The 18,039-nt window shown below is 41.8% G+C and overlaps 1 protein-coding gene across 1 annotated transcript in view; it reads left to right on the top strand.

Annotated features, from left to right (window-relative positions):
• Window positions 1-13,168, top strand: part of LOC122803841 (vomeronasal type-2 receptor 26-like) — a 219,885-nt gene extending 206,717 nt beyond the window's left edge. The window contains exon 3 of the mRNA XM_044073523.1: window positions 12,258-13,168. Coding sequence (XP_043929458.1) covers window positions 12,258-13,168 — 911 coding nt within the window. The remainder of the gene's footprint in view (window positions 1-12,257) is intronic.
• The last annotated feature ends 4,871 nt before the right edge of the window (window positions 13,169-18,039 follow it).

Here is an 18,039-nt window from a genome sequence, read left to right as displayed (position 1 = left end):
CAACAGCTTCCAGCAACGCTGCCTGGAATTGCTTCATTCGCTAAGCTTGACAGAGGCTCAGTTACTTCATCAATGGTGCCGGTAAAGCCAACACACTGTAGCTATGCTTCTAACTGCCCTTGGGCAGATAGGTAGTAGGCTATCTGTGAACCTCTAACGTGCAGGCCATCACAGCCATAATATGTGAATAAACAGACCTTCAGATCACAATATACAGTGAGAAATCACCATGTAGTCAAGAAACAGTTGAGTACAGCAAGAACATACAGAACACTGATACATAGTCACTCCAAAAGCCTATCTTGGAAGCTAGAAGACTTGTATAAGTTTAAGGCTTTCTATTGGTTACCAGTAGGTTACCTACAGGGGAGATGAAAAACAAGCACAGATGGGGAACATATATGCAATGACACCATACCGGCCTATGTGTCAGCCTTAGGCTTTGGAATACACATTTCAGCCACAGAACATGGACTGACAGACATGGAGGGGCTGTATCCATATTCATCAGGGATACCTACACTGCCAGGTTAGTGAGGCAGCATGATATCTCTGTGATCATCCATGTGCAGCTAACATCAGCCACAATTGCAATGTGAAATGTGGCCTGCAACAGATCACCCTCCATGACCCAGGACCTCCACTCCACCTACCTGGAGATAGTGGAGAACATGACAGTCCTAACACACACCCTGGCATTGGTCGATGTCAACTACCATACCATTAACTGGGAAACGTACTCCGTTACTCACTTCCAGGCCCAGCGCTTCCCAGAATGTATCACCTCATATGCCCTGTATTAGGTGGTAACCTCCCTAATGTGGGGTGAAACTACTAGATGTGGTCATCACCAACATGGGCAACAGGTGCACCACAGCGGAGATTAACCGGTCACTGGTTAGACCTGACTATGAACTATTCACTGTTTCCACACCCTAGCATCTCCCCCACCCATTAATACCACAGTGTATACCTTTCCTACAGCTAAATTTACACTACTAGTGACAGGGGTGGGGGGTTTCACAGCCCCCACGCTAAGGGGAAACACTGCTCAAGATACAGACAGATTTACAAATGCAGTCGATAAGCACCTACATGAATGTATGGATCGTGCCATCACTGGTAAACCAAGACTCACTCCTCCCAGACAAGAACACCGGTCTGGTGGACCTCTGCAATAAACAGCTATACTGCAGAAGTAGGACAGTGTTCCAGACACACAGCAAATCCCATGAAGGGCAGACATCCGTGACCACTATTAGTATGATACGTAGGTCCCTCATGACATCATCCAAGGCTAACATCAGCAGGAGAATACGCAAGGATTCAAAAGATAACCACAAAGTCTTCTTTGGCTATGTCAAGGATCTACGTGGTGACACACAGATTTGCAATGTGACGGTGAAATATAGCACAAAATATGCTGACCCTAATGATATTGCCAACATCCTTGCAGATACATTCGGTGCATACTTCACCCCTTAAAGAGCCCACAACAATATCCGAAAGGTACAGTATCCCAACCATCAGAGACACACAGGTGGAAATGTCCCTCTCTAACAGCAGAACACAGTGTCAATGGAGGCAGATGTTGACCCAGACTGCATCTTGCAAACTGTACAAGACAACCTGCCCTCCTCCTAATTAAGCATTCCTACCTCAGCCTCTCCACAGGCTACATGTCCATACAATGGCACGTGGCAACGGTTATTCCACTCCATCAAGATGGAATCACAACTGACCATGGTAACTACCCCCCCATAAGCCTGACTAGCCTGGTCTGCAATGGTATGGTTCGCATCCTCATGGCACTCATTAACAATGACATTGGCAACCTCCGAACACGTGACCCAACCCAGGTCAGCTTGTTTGAGTGCAGTTCATGCCTACTGAACCTGTTTGACGTCTTACATACAGTCACCAAGACATTAGATGACGGGGAGCAGGGGCTGCTTGTGCTATCGGGCTGCAGCCCTCCCATCTAGAAATAAATAACATGAAACATAAATGGGTACCGGAACTCACTTCGCATGCACAGACACACTCAGACTGCCCCACAGATACCCAGGAATCTGTGCAAATTCTGACTGCCTGAGTCAGCAGTCCAGATGCAGAGAAGGTATTTTCTGCCCTGCAGATACCCTGGAATCTGTGTGGTAGACGACCACACAGAACAGAGGAGCTCCGGACTGCTTGATCCGCAGACAGGACCAATCAGGAGAGAGGTGAGCAGGGATTCAAGCACAGGACCAATCAGGAGTGAGGCAAGTTGAGTTCTAAGCTCTTGCAGGGAAGTGTTAAGTCAAGCGTGGGTTTGCTGCTTCGAGACAATGGAGTTGGACCTAGTTTACTGCTTCCGGACCCATTTACAGGTAATGGAGTGTGGTGTGTGTGTGTGTAATGCCTTTGTTAACACATAGTGGTGGGTAGAAATACTCAGGCTTGAACCCTGTACCTTGGACGCAGGTGGCAAGGACCTGAATTCCCTACAAACCACTATTTGTAAAACATTGCAGATTTTTGCCTCGTATTTGTTCTGTTCTTCATAAAATCTGTGGTTTCTGTATCTTCATATTTCCTTGCAAAGGTTTGTAGTGCAGTGGTGCACTGGTAGCATTGTTGCTTGACAGCTACAGCTTCACTGGTTTGATTCTTGGCTGGGGTGCCTTCTGTGTGGAGTCTGCATGTCCTCCCATCCCTTACAAAGATGTGTCTGGAGCGTTTCTCCCTGCTCTGCTGAAAATTGGCTTTGTTTTGTTCCAAGTCAGAGTAGTTTCCTGGTTAACAAATGTTTAAAAATAACAGGCATTTGAATTTCAGACTTCATATTCTTCAGAAAGTACATGGTAAAACAAAACCTTTTATTCTAGCAATTGTCTAAGTTTATAACATGGATATTTGAAATTTGACCATATTTTTGGGACTGCATTCCCCCATTATTGGCCTCGTCCAGGTATTTTGTACTAAGGTTGAGAGCTATGGTGAGAACTGAATTCAATGAATATGTTTGGCAGCTGTATTCCCACATTATTGGCTTTTTTCAGGTGTTTTTTGCTAAGAGGTTGACAGCTATGGTGAGAACTGAATTCACTAAATAGTACCCATTTAAGTTTGTCTTCCTCTGTTTCAGCCGCTTTGGCATAGTGGTATGTTTCTCTGACTGTTTTGCACAGGGTCCCCTGGGTTCAAGACGTGACAGTGAAATGTATGGTTTTAACACAGCATTTTATTCTAGCAACTTTCCAACATTATACAAGCAATGTTTAAAATGTGTCCCTGGTTTCTGGCCTTTTGTCCCCCCCCAATAAATTTTGGCTTTTTCCAGATTTCTTGTGCTGTAAAGTTCATAGATACAACTGAGTGTTGAATAGATTTTACAAGGAGCTGAGAGCTGCAGGGGAACAAAAGTTTAGTGCTGCTTATGCTAAGTCTGCTTGAATTGTTAATAGCACAACAGGTAGTGTACTTGCTTTTGATGCAGAAGGCTGTGGGTTCTACTCCCACAGTAGGTAGATGCATTGCTGATACTGTACTGTGTGGTAAAGGGGGTGGATGCTGCAGTCCTTTTTGGCAAAGATACCTAGTAACTATGAACCTGTTATCAGTTTGCTATCCATTCCCTATTGCGGTATTACTAGCTTATCATTTTTTTAATGCATGCAACATAGGCAATTTATTCTTCAAGGGCAACAGGCACTTTATTTGTAGATGAAACAATGGCATATAAATTTGTTTGCTAGCAGCAACCTCTTTATTAGTTACAGATTTCTTTAATGTGGATGTTACTACTTCAGAGATTTTACATATTTACTGATACTGGTGGACTATAGAAGATTGAGTATACGTTTTATGATGGAAATGTTCTGAATTGGGCAGTTTTGTCATTGGTGCATGCATTTTGTTTCATTGTTTACTGGAAAAATGTTCAAAACAATACATTTAAAATGCCCTCTAACAACTGTACTGTATTGTACAAGGAATATAATGTAATACAGTCAGGAAGGTGTATCAAAGAGCATGTGTATGTTTCATGTTCAAGGGGCCTATGATTTTGAAAACAGCCCAGAGTTCATCTTTATCTGCCACTGGCAAAATGTATTTTCTTTGAATGTGGGTTTCAATGCTGTTTCAATGCATGTGAGTTTCAAGGGCAGAGAAGTTTTAATGCTAAGTCTATTTTCATTGTGAGACTGCATTGCTTTGTTTAACAGATATCTATTAGGGTTTGTGCTGTAAAATGCAAAATAAAACTTTCAAATGAAATCTAAATCATCACAGAAGTAAAGCAGTATGCACATTATAGTGTTTATGGTAAATGGGGCAAAATAACCAAGGAATGGGACGTTGGAATGGCTGCAGGGGGGAAGCTCCATTCGACCATGATTTTGTGAGGGGGGGAAGGGTAGCAAACTCAAACAGCCCCGGTTGAACTATACCTCTCAGTTGTCCATATTTTTGCAGAATGAATAGATATTTGCTTCTTACTTTTGGTTTGTTCCTCATAAAATGTGTGGTTTTCTAGCAAATCATTTAGGAATGAAGTCACTAAATGACAGACATTGAGTTTCAGACGTCATAACCTTCAGAAAAATGCATGCTAATGCAAGACCTGTTATTCTATCAACTGTCTTAAGTTTATACAAGAGCAATTTTTAGTAGTGTTTGTATGTTCCCGCAATATATTTGGCCTTGTCCAGATTTCCTGCATTACGAGGTTGAAAGGTACGTGCAAATCACTTTGTAGAATTAGGAATATCCAAACCTCTTAATTGTCCCCAATTTTGGCTCAAAATGTTGCTCTCCCCTAATTATCCCTCCTCAAAATGGCAATTTTGGAAGAAAACGTGGAGGGTTTACAATTATATATAACTGTAATGATCAGAGTTATAGATTACTTTTATTTCAGAAATGCATGTAGATGCTCTTATTTTGTTAGCTGCTCAAGTTAACAGTGTTAATATTAAAAAGGTGGCCCTTTTTTGACAGGTTCCCAGCTGTATTGTGTGGCAAATTTATATTTTTGCATCACATTTTTGGTCTGTTTTTCATAAAATTGTGGTTTTCTGGCAAATTAGTGGCAAGTCATTAAAGACTGAAGTTAGAAAATAATGGCAGACATTTGAGTTTCAGATTTCATACCCTTCAGAAAATTCGTACTAATGCAAGACCTACTACTGTTCTATTATCTAAGTTAATAAGAGCAATATTTAAAAATTGTCCATAGTTTTGGGCCTATGTCCCACTTCTAGTTCCATGTATGGCTTTGTCCAGATTTCTTGCTCTGAAGTTCAGAGGTATGAGTGTCAGAGCCATCACTGTTAGCCAGAGACATTTCAAATTGTGACATACTTGTTGCACCCCACTCCCCATTGTAGTTGTTCTGGATGTGTCCAAGGAAGGCAAGGAGCAGTTATGCAGTGTAAGTGTGCAGAGTATTCCCCCATCCAAGGTAGACCACAAGTATGACCGTGGCTTTTTATCTGTCCTTGATTTTGCAGAATGTTCTGGTTTTCTGTCAGATTTTTATACTGTTGATTTATGCTTCTTATTATTTAGAAAATGCATGCTGTCACAGTGCCCTGTAGCTCTTTTTAAGTAGCAATTATTTAATGAGCATCAGGTAAGCTTGTCAGAGATTGTAAGATGAAAGTAAGCTTTAATAAGCATACTGTTAAAGAATTACCAGCATTGAAAGCCTTTTCATTGTTGCCATGCAGAGAATATTTACATAACTAGATAATGTATAAGCCTTGGGTATTGAAATGCATATGACAGTATTTGTAATAAAAGGACATGATTACAGTATTTTCAGAAGCTCATTACATTTATTGGAGACTTGCAGTCATCTTTTGTTGGAGACTTGCAGTCATCTTTGCAGGCTTACCCATAACCTAAACAGAATGCCAATCTATCATGTGTGGTCCATAACTTGTGCAGGAATCCTTTAAGCAATTTATCTTGAGCTTGTTTCTAGTTTGCTGTTCATTTTTTACTTTGATCATGTCTTCCCCATGAAACAAGTAGATAGCTGTGTCAGGCAGCAGGTCTTTTTTGGATAAGAAACATTTTTACAAGTGGGGGTATCACAGAGATTGCTACTTTCAGCATGTTACTTGGTAATTTTATAAAGCTGAATCATCATCTTCTTTCGGCTGTTCCCGTTAGGGGTCGCCACAGCGGATCACCTGTTTCCATTTCTTCCTGTCCTCTGCATCTTGCTCTGTCACACAAACCACCTGCATGTCCTCTCTCACCACATCCATAAACCTTATCTTAGGCCTTCCTCTTTTCCTGTTACCTGGCAGCTTCATCCTTAGCATCTTTTTCCCAATATACTCAGCATCCCTCCTCAGCACATGTCCAAACCAACTTAATCTTGCCTCTCTGGCTTTGTCTCCAAACCTTCCAACCTGGGCTTACCCTCTAATATACTTATTCCTAATCCTGTCCACCCTCGTCACACCCAGTGTAAATATTAACATCTTTAACTCTGCCACATCCAGCTCAAACTCCTGCCTTTTTGTCAATGCCACTGTCTCCAACCCATATAACATAGCTGGTCTCACTACCCTCTTGTAGACCTTCCCTTTCACTCTTACAGGTACTCGTCTGTCACAAATCACTCCTGACACTCTTCTCCACCCACTCCATCCTGCCTGTACTCTCCTCTTCACCTCTCTTCCACACTCACTGTTATTCTGAACTATTGACCCCAAGTATTTAAACTCATCCACCTTCGCCACCTCTACTCTTTGCATCCTCACCATTCTTCTATCCTCCCTCTCATTCACACACATATATTCTGTCTTAGTCCTGCTGACCTTCATTCCTCTTCTCTCTAGAGCATATCTCCATCTCTGCAGGGTGTCCTCCACCTGTTCCCTACTCTCACTACAGATCGCAATGTCATCTGCAAACATCATAGTCCATGGGGACTCCTGTCTGATCTCGTCTGTCAACCTGTCCATCACCATTGCAAATAAGAAAGGGCTCAGAGCTGATCCTTGATGTAACCCCACCTCCACCTTAAATGCATCCGTCACTCCCACCGCAGACCTCACCGCTGTCACACTACCCTCGTACATATCCTGTACCACTCTTACATACTTCTCTGACACTCCTGACTTCCTCATACAATACCACAACTCCTCTCTAGGCACCCTGTCATATGCTTTCTCTAAGTCTACAAAAACACAATGCAACTCCTTCTGACATTCTCTGTACTTCTCCATTAACACACTCAGAGCAAACATTGCATCTGTAGTGCTCTTTCCTGGCATGAAACCATACTGCTGTTCACTAATCATCACGTCCCTTCTTAACCTAGCTTCCACTACCCTGTCCCATAACCTCATGCTGTGACTGATCAATTTAATCCCTCTGTAGTTATTACAGCTCTGCACATCACCCTTATTCTTAAAAATTGGTACCAAAACACTTTTTCTCCATTCCTCAGGCATCCTCTCACTTTCTAAGATTTCATTAAACAATCTGGTTAAAAACTCCAGTGCCATTTCACCTAAACACCTCCATGTGCATCCCCAGTGGGTTAAATTTTATAAAGCTGAATATAAATTATAATTAGAACTGCAGTGCAAGGAGTAGTGGTTTGAGTTGAGTGCTGCTTGTTTTTTTATACTTGATTTTGACTGGCATTCCAGTAATGTATTTAAAAAGTAATTTATTTTTTCATCCTCACAACCTGTTTCCATCTGGATATTAAGTAAGTTATCATGTAGCCAATGCATTGAAATGTTTTTGTCTTCTACACTTCATTTTGTCTTGATTGGAGTCTTGTAATGACTGTTTGGCACCCAGGGCAGCGTATTTAATTAAAGTTCCAGTTGTTGTGGTTGTGAGCATAGCTCCACCCTTTTCTAGTTGGCCATGCCCCTTCCCATTGGCCCCACCCATTCAGCTGTCTCCTGCAGCCCTCCTTTAATTTGAAGTCACCAGCCGCCACTTGGGGGGAGGTGGTCCACACATACTACCTGGACCTCATCAAGGCTTTTGACACCATGCCCCACTCAGGTATTATTGATAAACACACCAGCCTGTACATTCACCCATACATCACAGGTTGGGTTGCCAACAGACTTACACAGAACCCACATGGTGCGAGTAGCGGTCTCCAGGTCCAGCTCTTGAACAGTCATGGCTGGTGTCCTACAGGACTCAGTCCTGGGAGCCCTACTGTTTGGCATATACGTCTCAGAGGTACAGGCAAACACAGGTGGACTACGGCAGACCATGTTTGGTAATGACTGCAAACTGGGAGCCATGATTGATAGTCCAGCTGACACAGACATCCCTCAAGGGGCCTCACAGAGAACGTCACAGGGTGCCAATGACATGGCCTCCAGCCAAGTGCAACTAACTGCATGGTCATTCCATTGTGGAATTGGCACCCACATATTAAAACATAAGTGGCAGCCACTTTAATACAGATGAGGTAATGGGGTATCTGGGGACTAAGGTAGATAGTGATCCCCCCTTTGACAATCATATCTCCACAGTAGTTAGGACATCCTTCTATTTAGGCCATCTGATTACTAAAGGATTTCCATCTAGACATACCAGGGCTATAGTGCCCCTTTAGTCATCACTCATCAGTCGCATCATAGGGTATAATAACCCATGTGGGATGTACCTCAGATGACACATCCAACAGCTGGGGGGGTCCACGAATGTACCTCACCAAGGGGAGTACTGGCCTCCAACATATAGCCTATGCAGCCAGACTGAATAACCTCCTGCTTTACTCAGTGGCATCTTGTTTACCCAGAGATGATCTCTGCTGGCCAACACAGCCATGTCGAACTCAGGCTTGATGGATATGCTCCACCTATGGGAATCCATGTCACAGTGAGCCACACACTGTAGTGAGCTGAACCTTGCCACAACAATAACTGGAAGATGCTGGAGGGACAGCTTCCTGTCACAGACACTCCCCATACTTTGGAACAACATCCCTAACTACATTATACAGAGCCCCTCACTAACACTCTGCAAGAGAAACCTTGAAGAGTGGATGGGGAACAGTAGATGCACCCCAGGAATCCCGCCATTGGCTCTGCTCCACAGAGGGACAGTTAATGAATCAATGGGGTGGCAAAAGCTGACACATTTTGGCTGGCCTTATAAATGGCCTCTGGCAGTTGGCCAAGTACCTACCTATGAATCTATACATACAGTATCTGCATATTCTGATAGCTTAATTTACTGTTCAGGTGTTGACTTACTTTGTGCCAATGGCTATTGTGTGTGCAATAGTTGACGGCTGCCTATGTTGGATGCACACATTAGACTGCCTATACATGACAATTTACAAGTAGTCTTGTGTGTGTGTCATCCATTTTTACTGTGTGTGCAGGTGGAGAAAGGTGTCAGTCCCTAGGTGCCTACACTGTCAGTGTTTGTGCTATACATTCCCTCTTTGCCAAGGCATGGGCATACTGGGCATGCCTCCGTCTGCCTACTGGGGCTGGCTCAGGGTGTTCATGGTCTGAGTACCTCTGTGCCTGTGGGGCCCTTGGCAATGGTGGTGGGCTGTGAGGGCCTTCACCATTCTGTCCCTGCTGCAGCTGTTTCTGCAGGACCATATTGTGTAGCATGGTACACACTATGAAGATGTGGGCACATATGCCTCGAGAGTACTGCAAGGCTTCACCAGATATGTCCAAGCAACGGAACCTAGATTTCAGCATCCCAAACACATGCTCTATGATGATTCTGGTTTGTGTGTGCCTCATTATGGCGTTCCTGCATGGGTGTGTGTGCATTTCTGATGGGAGTCATCATCCACAGTTCCAGTCCATAGCCAGCATCCCCCACCAGGTGGCCATTTGGGATGTCCTCCCGCCAAATAACCGATACAGCTGTAAGGCATTCCAGATGTGGGAGTCGTGATAGCTTCCAGGGCTGCCAGCACACACATCCATGATAATGCCCTGGGCATTGCACATGACCTGGCAGTTGATGGAGGGGTATCCCTTGCGGTTTATGTAGTGCCTACCCTGCTCACTGGGTGGTGACTCGATGTGTATGTGCGTGACCTAGACAGCACACTCCTAATTAGCTCGAAGGCCGAGCCTCCCGGCTCTGAGGACACCACCGGTTCCGAAGAAGCGGGGATAGACCTCGGCCCCAAGGAGATCAGCTCCAAGACTGATGTAGGGTCTGAGCTCACCCAAGCCGAAGCCCCAAGAGGTAAGCTCGGAGCCGAAGAAGTTTGGGTCCACGCATCCCCCTCGGGCCCGACCGGAGAACTTCGAACCCTAGACACCTTGGATGGCACCGAAGGTGTCGGACTGGAAATCGGATCTGAGAAAGCCACTTGGGTTGCTGGAGTTGACTGTACCACAACAGGTGGTACTGACATCTCTGGCTCTGAAGGACTGGTATGGCTTGGAGGAAGAACAGAGACAGGAAAAACTGACTTTGTGGGCTCTGGAGCTGACTGGGTCGGAGCCGAAAGTAGATTTGCTAGCGACGACGTCTTTAAAAGTCTGCACACCACTCTCTCAATATCCTCATCAGAAAGGCTCCTAGAGGACTGGGAGGATAACGTGGGAGATCTAGATCTTTGAAATATTGGTGACCTGAGTGTAGGAGAGACTGGTAGTAAATCCGTACACCGGCTCCAAGACACAGATTCTGTTATCGGTTCCATAATGCTTGGAGCTGAAACTGGCTTTTCAACATCAATGACCTCTAATGGCACCAAAGTCAAAGGAGCCGAAGAGGGGGAAATTTTTTTGCACGTTTTGGCGACTCCAAAGAAGTAGAAGTAGTAGGAAACTGCCTTTTAGCAGGTTTAGCCTTCAATTTCTTAGAAGAGGGAGACTTGGAATTGGATGAAGAGGAAGAAGCCAAACTTTCCTCAAAGGAATGTTTAAGGAGGCCTTTCAAAATTTTTTGTTTTTCTTCTCTTGAAGGACTTGAGGACTAAAAGAATAACAAGTTTCCTGAAGGTGTATAGCACCTAAACAATAAACACAAACATTATGCCCATCTGTCAAAGACATTTTTTGGGCACACTTTGAGCACTTCTTAAAACCCGAAGGTTTATGGTCTTTTGCTTCTTTAGACATAGCTATCTAACTATTAAAAACACTTATCTAACACTAAGAAAATATACCTCTAATGCAAAAAACCAAGCTACAGGAGAAGAGAAAGACTAAAAACTTGTAATGTAAACAGTTAGTCTGAGGCAAAGGAAAACAACAGACAGAGGACTAGGTTCTCTAACTTAAATGGGCCTAGCCCTGAAAAACAAAACAAGAAGACAGAGGAAAAAGGAGAGGACTAGGTCCTCTAATTTAAATGGGCCTAGCCCTGTATGGAAAGAAAGGAAGCTAGATCCTCTAATTTAAATGGGTCTAGCAGATAGACAGGAAAGTCGATAAGAAGAAGGGATAAACAGAGCAAGAGCGGAGATACCAAGTAAAAAAAAAAAAGGCCTGCGAAAGCAACGGCCAAACAGTAACAACATTGAAAATAACTAGCAACAGCTAAGATAATACAAACAACTGACTACTAAGTCTAATAACAGTAAACTAACAACTTTTTCACTAATAAGAGTAGAAAAAACAATCCACTTAGCCATGGCCAAGAAGAGAGACTTCTGAACTCGTCAAGCGGCAAACAAGATCTGGGGCTTGTCAGCAGTGCATTGTGGGATACCTACCTTGCCACGAACCAACAAGAAGACTTTGAGCTTGCAATTAAGCAGAGTCGGAGCCGAGGATCAGCTCTGAACCCATGTGTAGGAATGAAGGCGAGCTAGGACTACAGGACATATATAGTTGCGATATTGTGGGACGTTGTACATTACAAAGTTTACACTTGTTCCATCCTTCAAGAGGATCATATGTGAGATGGTTAAGTGGTATATGAAGGAGGGGAGAAGGAAGGTCAGGGAATAGATAAATACTGGCCTAGGTGTTGTTTTTGTGGTATATGCCTAGGCCTGTATATCACTTTAATACAAATTACCTATGTTCAGGTAACTTGTTCCAATTGCAAAATCCAAACATTGGCTGCTGGTTTTATATTAGACCTGTTGAGATTTCTAGTTCCCAGCCCTGCACTCTTACTGTTAAGTTATGCTTCACTTTTTACTTTTATACAATGTCATGCCTTATTTGTCAGAACTGAGCAACAAAGTTCTCTCCAGATATTTTGCTATACAGTTTTAAACTTTGTCAGAAGTATGTGATGAGTCTGAACTTATCTTCAGTTCTGTTTCTTTTTAGATTCTATTACCTGCCTGAAGTGCCCCAGTCATCAGTGGCCTAATGTGAAGCAGGACATGTGCATTCAGAAAGTGACTCAATATCTTTCTTATGAAGAGCCACTTGGGAAAATTTTAACTGCAGTTCCCACATTCATGGCTATGATTACTGTTAGCATTTTGGCTGTCTTTGTCAAGTCCCATAATACTCCTGTTGTCAAAGCAAACAACCAAGAACTTAGTTATGTTCTTCTGTTAAGCCTTGTACTGTGTTTCCTCTCTTCACTGATTTTCATTGGACGACCCACCCACCTGATCTGTATGTTCCGACAAGTTACTTTTGGCCTCATTTTCACACTTTCTGTCTCTTGTGTTTTAGCTAAAACTCTTGTGGTTGTAATTGCCTTCAATGCAAGTAAACCGAACAGCAATCTAAGAAAATTTGTTGGACCTGGACTTCCAAGATCTTTAGTTACACTCTGTACAGTTATCCAAGTAATAATATGTGCTAATTGGTTAAATATCTGCTCTCCATTCCAGGATGAAAACACAGCTTCTGTAACAGGGAATATCATCATAGAATGTAATGAAGGTTCACCCATAGCATTTTGGTGCATGCTGTCTTACATGGGCCTGTTAGCCAGTGTAAGCCTTGTTGTAGCATTTCTGTCAAGGAACCTCCCAGATAGCTTTAATGAGGCTAAATACATAACATTCAGTATGCTAGTTTTTGTCACTGTATGGATGTCTTTCATCCCAGCTTACTTGAGCACACAGGGGAAGTATATGGTAGTTGTGGAAGTGTTTGCCATTGTGTCCTCTGGGGCTGGTCTGCTGGTTTGTATATTTACTCCTAAATGTTACATTATTCTGCTCAGGCCTGAAATGAACACCAGAGATTACTTAATGGGAAAAGGTGGATATAAGAAATGAAAGGATCAAAATAAATGCTTTGAACAATGCTTAAAATTAGATATGTTTGTTCATGTTATGTATATGTAAACTATTTTTTAAATTCATAAATGTGCTCATTTAAAAACCCTCATGTTAGCTGAGCACTAGAAATCTATGAAAAAAATGGGTCACCTCTGTTATTGCAGGTGGTGTTCATAGAGATAACTGTGGGGCAGCCATAGTCCTTCTTGTGGAAAGATGTAATCCTTATATATTGATTCTAATGCTGTTAATCTTGGCAGATTCTGTTACTTAGTTTATTCAGACTGTAAACTTTGTAAAACTTTACTAATTTTAAATATATATGCTATCTATGCTAATAGCAAGAAGACTATATAGCTTTCATAATAAACTTTCTGTCCAAATTTACAAAAAATTATTTAATTATGGGAATAGAATAGAATACAGTGATTTAATGCCTTTTCTGATCATTTAGCTGTTCCTTTAACATAGAATTTTATGAGATTTATGCAAAACATTACTCTCTGCAATCCTGGTACAAATGACATTCTTCAGGATGAAAAATATATCAGTTTTAATCTTACTGACTTCATGAATAGTTTTGATCATTGCGTATAAAACTAGATATTTAATTGTCACTTTAAAGCCAAACGAAGGGTCTTTTTATCAGTCACACTGCACATCTAAAAGGCAAAAAATACTCCAGAAAGGAAATTATGTTGCTAGATATACATCTGATAAACAGATATGATACAAATGTAAAGTAACAAATTGATGAATTAAAGGCCAGATTACATGTAAACATACCCTCTCATTTGTTATAGTTCAAGGCAAAACTGACTGCCACATATTCAGAATAGGCTCAAACTCTGAAAAAACTACTGCTAATATTATTAAAATGCAGCAGTTATCCAATAATTTTGCAGTTATTAAATTGGAAAATATCTCAAATGTTAATAAATCGGTTTTAGACTCTTTCCTCAAGTATCTTCTAAGGTGTATTTATATAGACAAAGAGCTAGCATAGCTGATCGAATGTGGCAGCTTTGTTCCCATGCAAGATTACAGTGCAGTGGGAAGTTTGGTGATGGTATCTATAATAGCAGGTGGGGGGGAGGTGAAGTTGGGCTTAGCCCCTGCACAACATATGTTTTACAATGTTTTTTTTTCCACCTTCGGTTGGTTGTTGACAAGTTGTGTTTGATCACTTGTCATTTGAAAATTTTGCATTTTTAATAGATGGTTTTAAATATATATATATATATATATATATATATATATATATATATATATATATATATATAATTTATTTATTATAATTTATTTATTTGCATTTGTTTACCGGGATGTTCCAGCTGGGCCAGAACTGCCACAGTGGAGTCCTGGGGAGAAAAGCTCCACATATAACACATTTCATATACAATACAGAATTTACATTAATAAAGACATTTAGTACATATTATTGGCAGCTTATACAACTGGTGAAAAAAAACAGTACATAAGTAATCATTCTCAAATCAAAGATAGTATACAAGCAATACAGAGTATATACACGACAACATTCCATATGAGTAGTATTCAGTTATCAAAATTTATTTAGGACACTTCATTCAGTGGGTGCAAAGCAGATATATGAATTAATTAGGGACTAGGTACTTAAACTTCTCACACGTTTAGGAGGTGTAATAGCTAAGCAATAGGCTGTATGATTCCTGTTGCAAGAATCAACAAAGTTGGTGAATATTGTTGTAGATATAAGTGGTGGTATGATATTAAGGTAGTCTGCGAGAGTACCTGAATGTCTGGCCTGGTTCGATGGTAGGTCTATAAGGGTTAGGAAGAGAAAGAAATAGACAGGAGGGATCAATGGTAGGACAATGAGGGTTAGTAGAAGAGGGAAGTGGAAAGGATGGAGAGGCAGAGTAAGTAAAAGACAGGTGGATGTGAAAGGAGGATGCCAGAGTAGTAGAGTGGGGGTGAGAATAGTTGTGATGGTTGAAGTTAGGTTATATGAGATGTGGTGTTAGCACATGTACACAGCCAAGATGAGGAAATGTATTGTTTCAGAGATGTCTTGAAGAGGGTTACTGGGCAGGCGGATCTAAGTGTTGGGGGAAGGGAGTTCCAAAGTTTTGCTATGGTAAAGGAGTAAAGCATCTGGCCAGCCGAAAGTTTGGATTTTTCTACATTTACGAGCAGTTGGTTGTTGGATCGGAGTGGTCTGTTAGGATGGTATAAAGTAAGTATAGAAGACAAAGCAGGGCACATGGATGGATTATGAATGAGTCTGTGAGCTGTAGTTAGTTGGATAAAGGTGAGATAGTTGAGGAGTTCAAGCCATTTTAGGTTGCATAATGATAAGCAGTGAGGGGATAAGTAGGAGGCATTAGTTACAAACGTAGCAATTTTGTTGTAGCATGAGTCTAATTTGGACTTTAGAGAGGACTGAATGTTGGTGAGGAGGGGGGCACCGTATAAAAAAGAGGGTAATAGAAATGAAGAGGCAAGGGAAAGTCGGACTGATGCACTGAGTAGGTGATTGTGTTGGTAGAGAGTGCCAAGCTTTTGATGTGTCTTTTTGACATTGGACTGGATGTGCAGGTTGAATGTGGGGCTTTTGTCTATGATGACACCTAGGAGTTTTGTCATAGGTACAATGTTGATGGTGGTACCATTTAGGGATTGAATGTTGAAGTTCTCTGTTTGTAGGGGAGTGGACTTTTTGGGGGCAAATATTACTAGTTTGGTTTTGTTGGGGTTCAGGGCAAGATGATTATTAGACATCCAAATTTTGGTGGAGGTGAGGGCATTTTGGGTGAGTTGGTGGAGTTTTGAGGAGTTGTTTGCAGTGCATATGATAGTGTAGTCATCTGCATACTAGATGACTGAGCCTTGAGAGAGTGCAGTGTGGAAGTTATTGATAAACATGATAAACAGGAGTGGGCCTAAAATGGAGCCTTGAGGAACACCAATTGTAGTGTTTAGGAAAGGGGAGTAAGAGTTCTGCCATTTAGTTGATTGTTGCCTGTTAGTGAGGTAATTAGTGAACCAGTTTAGAGTTTGAGGTGAGGTACCTATGTTAGAGAGTTTTGTTAGAAGGAGAGAGTGAGATATAGTATCAAAAGCTTTAGAAAGATCAAGAAATAGTGAAGATATGATTTTACCAGGCTCGCTTGACAGTGTCCATGAAGGATATGAGGGCAATGGTGGTACTATGCCTTGGTCTAAATCCGTGTTGGATGGGTGTGCGGATGTGATAGTGAGTCAGATGGTGAAGAAGTTGAGAATGAATACATTTTTCCAGAATCTTAGAGGTGGGTGATAGTTTAGCAATGGGGCGGAAGTTGGTGGTGTCTATGTTGGGGCCCCCCTTGTGTAGAGGGAGGATATAACCTTTTTTCCAGATGATGGGCATATAGGATTCTTGGATAGATCTGTTGAGAAGTATGCTGATAGTGTAAGTGATTGAGTTGGCTGTGATTTGCAGGTATTTGCCGGTTATATTGTCAGGGGCATTTGTACATGGTTTGAATTTTAGAAGCAATTTTTTTAATAGTCAAGGTGGGTATAGGTGACAGAGTAAAGTTGGGAATAGGGGGTGTACTGGTGTTAGCTGTGGAGAGGTCTGTGGTGAACAAGTTGGTCTTGGGGAAGGTAGCGGTTAGATTGGCTATAGCATCTATGAAATAGGAGTTGAAGGTTGCAGCAGTTTCAATGGGTGTTTTATTTTGGTCTGGCAAGGATTATTGCTAGAGCCTGGGTTTAATAAAGAGGTGAGGGAGCTCCAGAATTTCTTTGGGTTTTGCTTGTGTTGATTTTGTAATGTAATGTAGCATTCTTTTTTGTTTTGTAATACTTACCTGGTTTCAGAGCTGTTTGTATTGGGTGAGGTCAGATGGGTTTTTGTTTTTTTGCCAGATTTTCCAAGATTTGTCCCTGTGTTTCAAGAGATCCTTAGTGGACCTTGTTAGCCAACTGGCATTGCTGGTCTTTACTCTCTTTTGTCAAAGGGGAGCGAGATTGTTTAGTATGCTGAGGAAGGTTGAGTTGAAGAACTTAACTGTCTCATCAAGGGGAAGTGATTTTAGTGCATCCCAGTTGATGCTAAGCAACCTTTGGTTAAAGTTAGATGGACAGAACTGGGATTCATCTCTGGTAACCGTGTACTGATGTTTATTAATTGTTGTGGTACATTCGCGTTGTATAAAGACTGGTAAGTGGTAATTTTTTCCTATTGGAGAGTGTACCAGTAGATGTGGTTTTATTTGGGTTGGACACTAAAATCCAGTCTAGGATTGAGCCATTAGTATTAATTTTATTAGGCCTGGTTATGGTGTTAACTAGCTGGCTGAACTTATATAGATTGATATTGCAGTTAGAATGGTGTGGGGATATGTCTAGTTGATATTTACATCTTCCAATATGATAGTCTCATTTTTTATGTTAGTAGATGCCCAGGCAAAGATTTCCTCAAGAATTGGGATGTAAGTGATGTTAGTTAGTTAGGAGTGAGTCTGAGCACAGTGAGGTCAAATGGAGTGGGTTGAAACCAAATATGGAATTGCTATCTGGAAAGAAAACTATTAGTAAGGTAGGAAATCTGGAGGGGGAGCAGATGGTCTAAGTATTTAAAGATGGTGCCACAGCTCAGGGGAAGAATAAGTAAACTCTCAAGAGGAACAGGGAGGGAATAGACAGGATTGACAGGGCTGGGAAAGCTTACAATAAGATTATTAGGAGACCAAGAGAAGGGGGAAGGCTAAGAGCCAGGGAGGTGGCCTAATGGTTAAGGTGTTTGCCTTATAAACACAACGTGCAGAGTTTGAGTCTCACAAGGGATAATGGGCTAGGCTTAAAATGGCTCACAAGAGCAGTTAGCCTGGTACTAA

This window comes from Protopterus annectens, chromosome 6.part0, assembly GCF_019279795.1.
Source record: "Protopterus annectens isolate FY-2018-M chromosome 6.part0, PAN1.0, whole genome shotgun sequence".
Classification (NCBI taxonomy): domain Eukaryota; kingdom Metazoa; phylum Chordata; order Ceratodontiformes; family Protopteridae; genus Protopterus; species Protopterus annectens.
The sequence above is the reverse complement of the archived record's forward strand: the minus strand, read 5'-3'. Positions and strand labels throughout refer to the sequence as shown.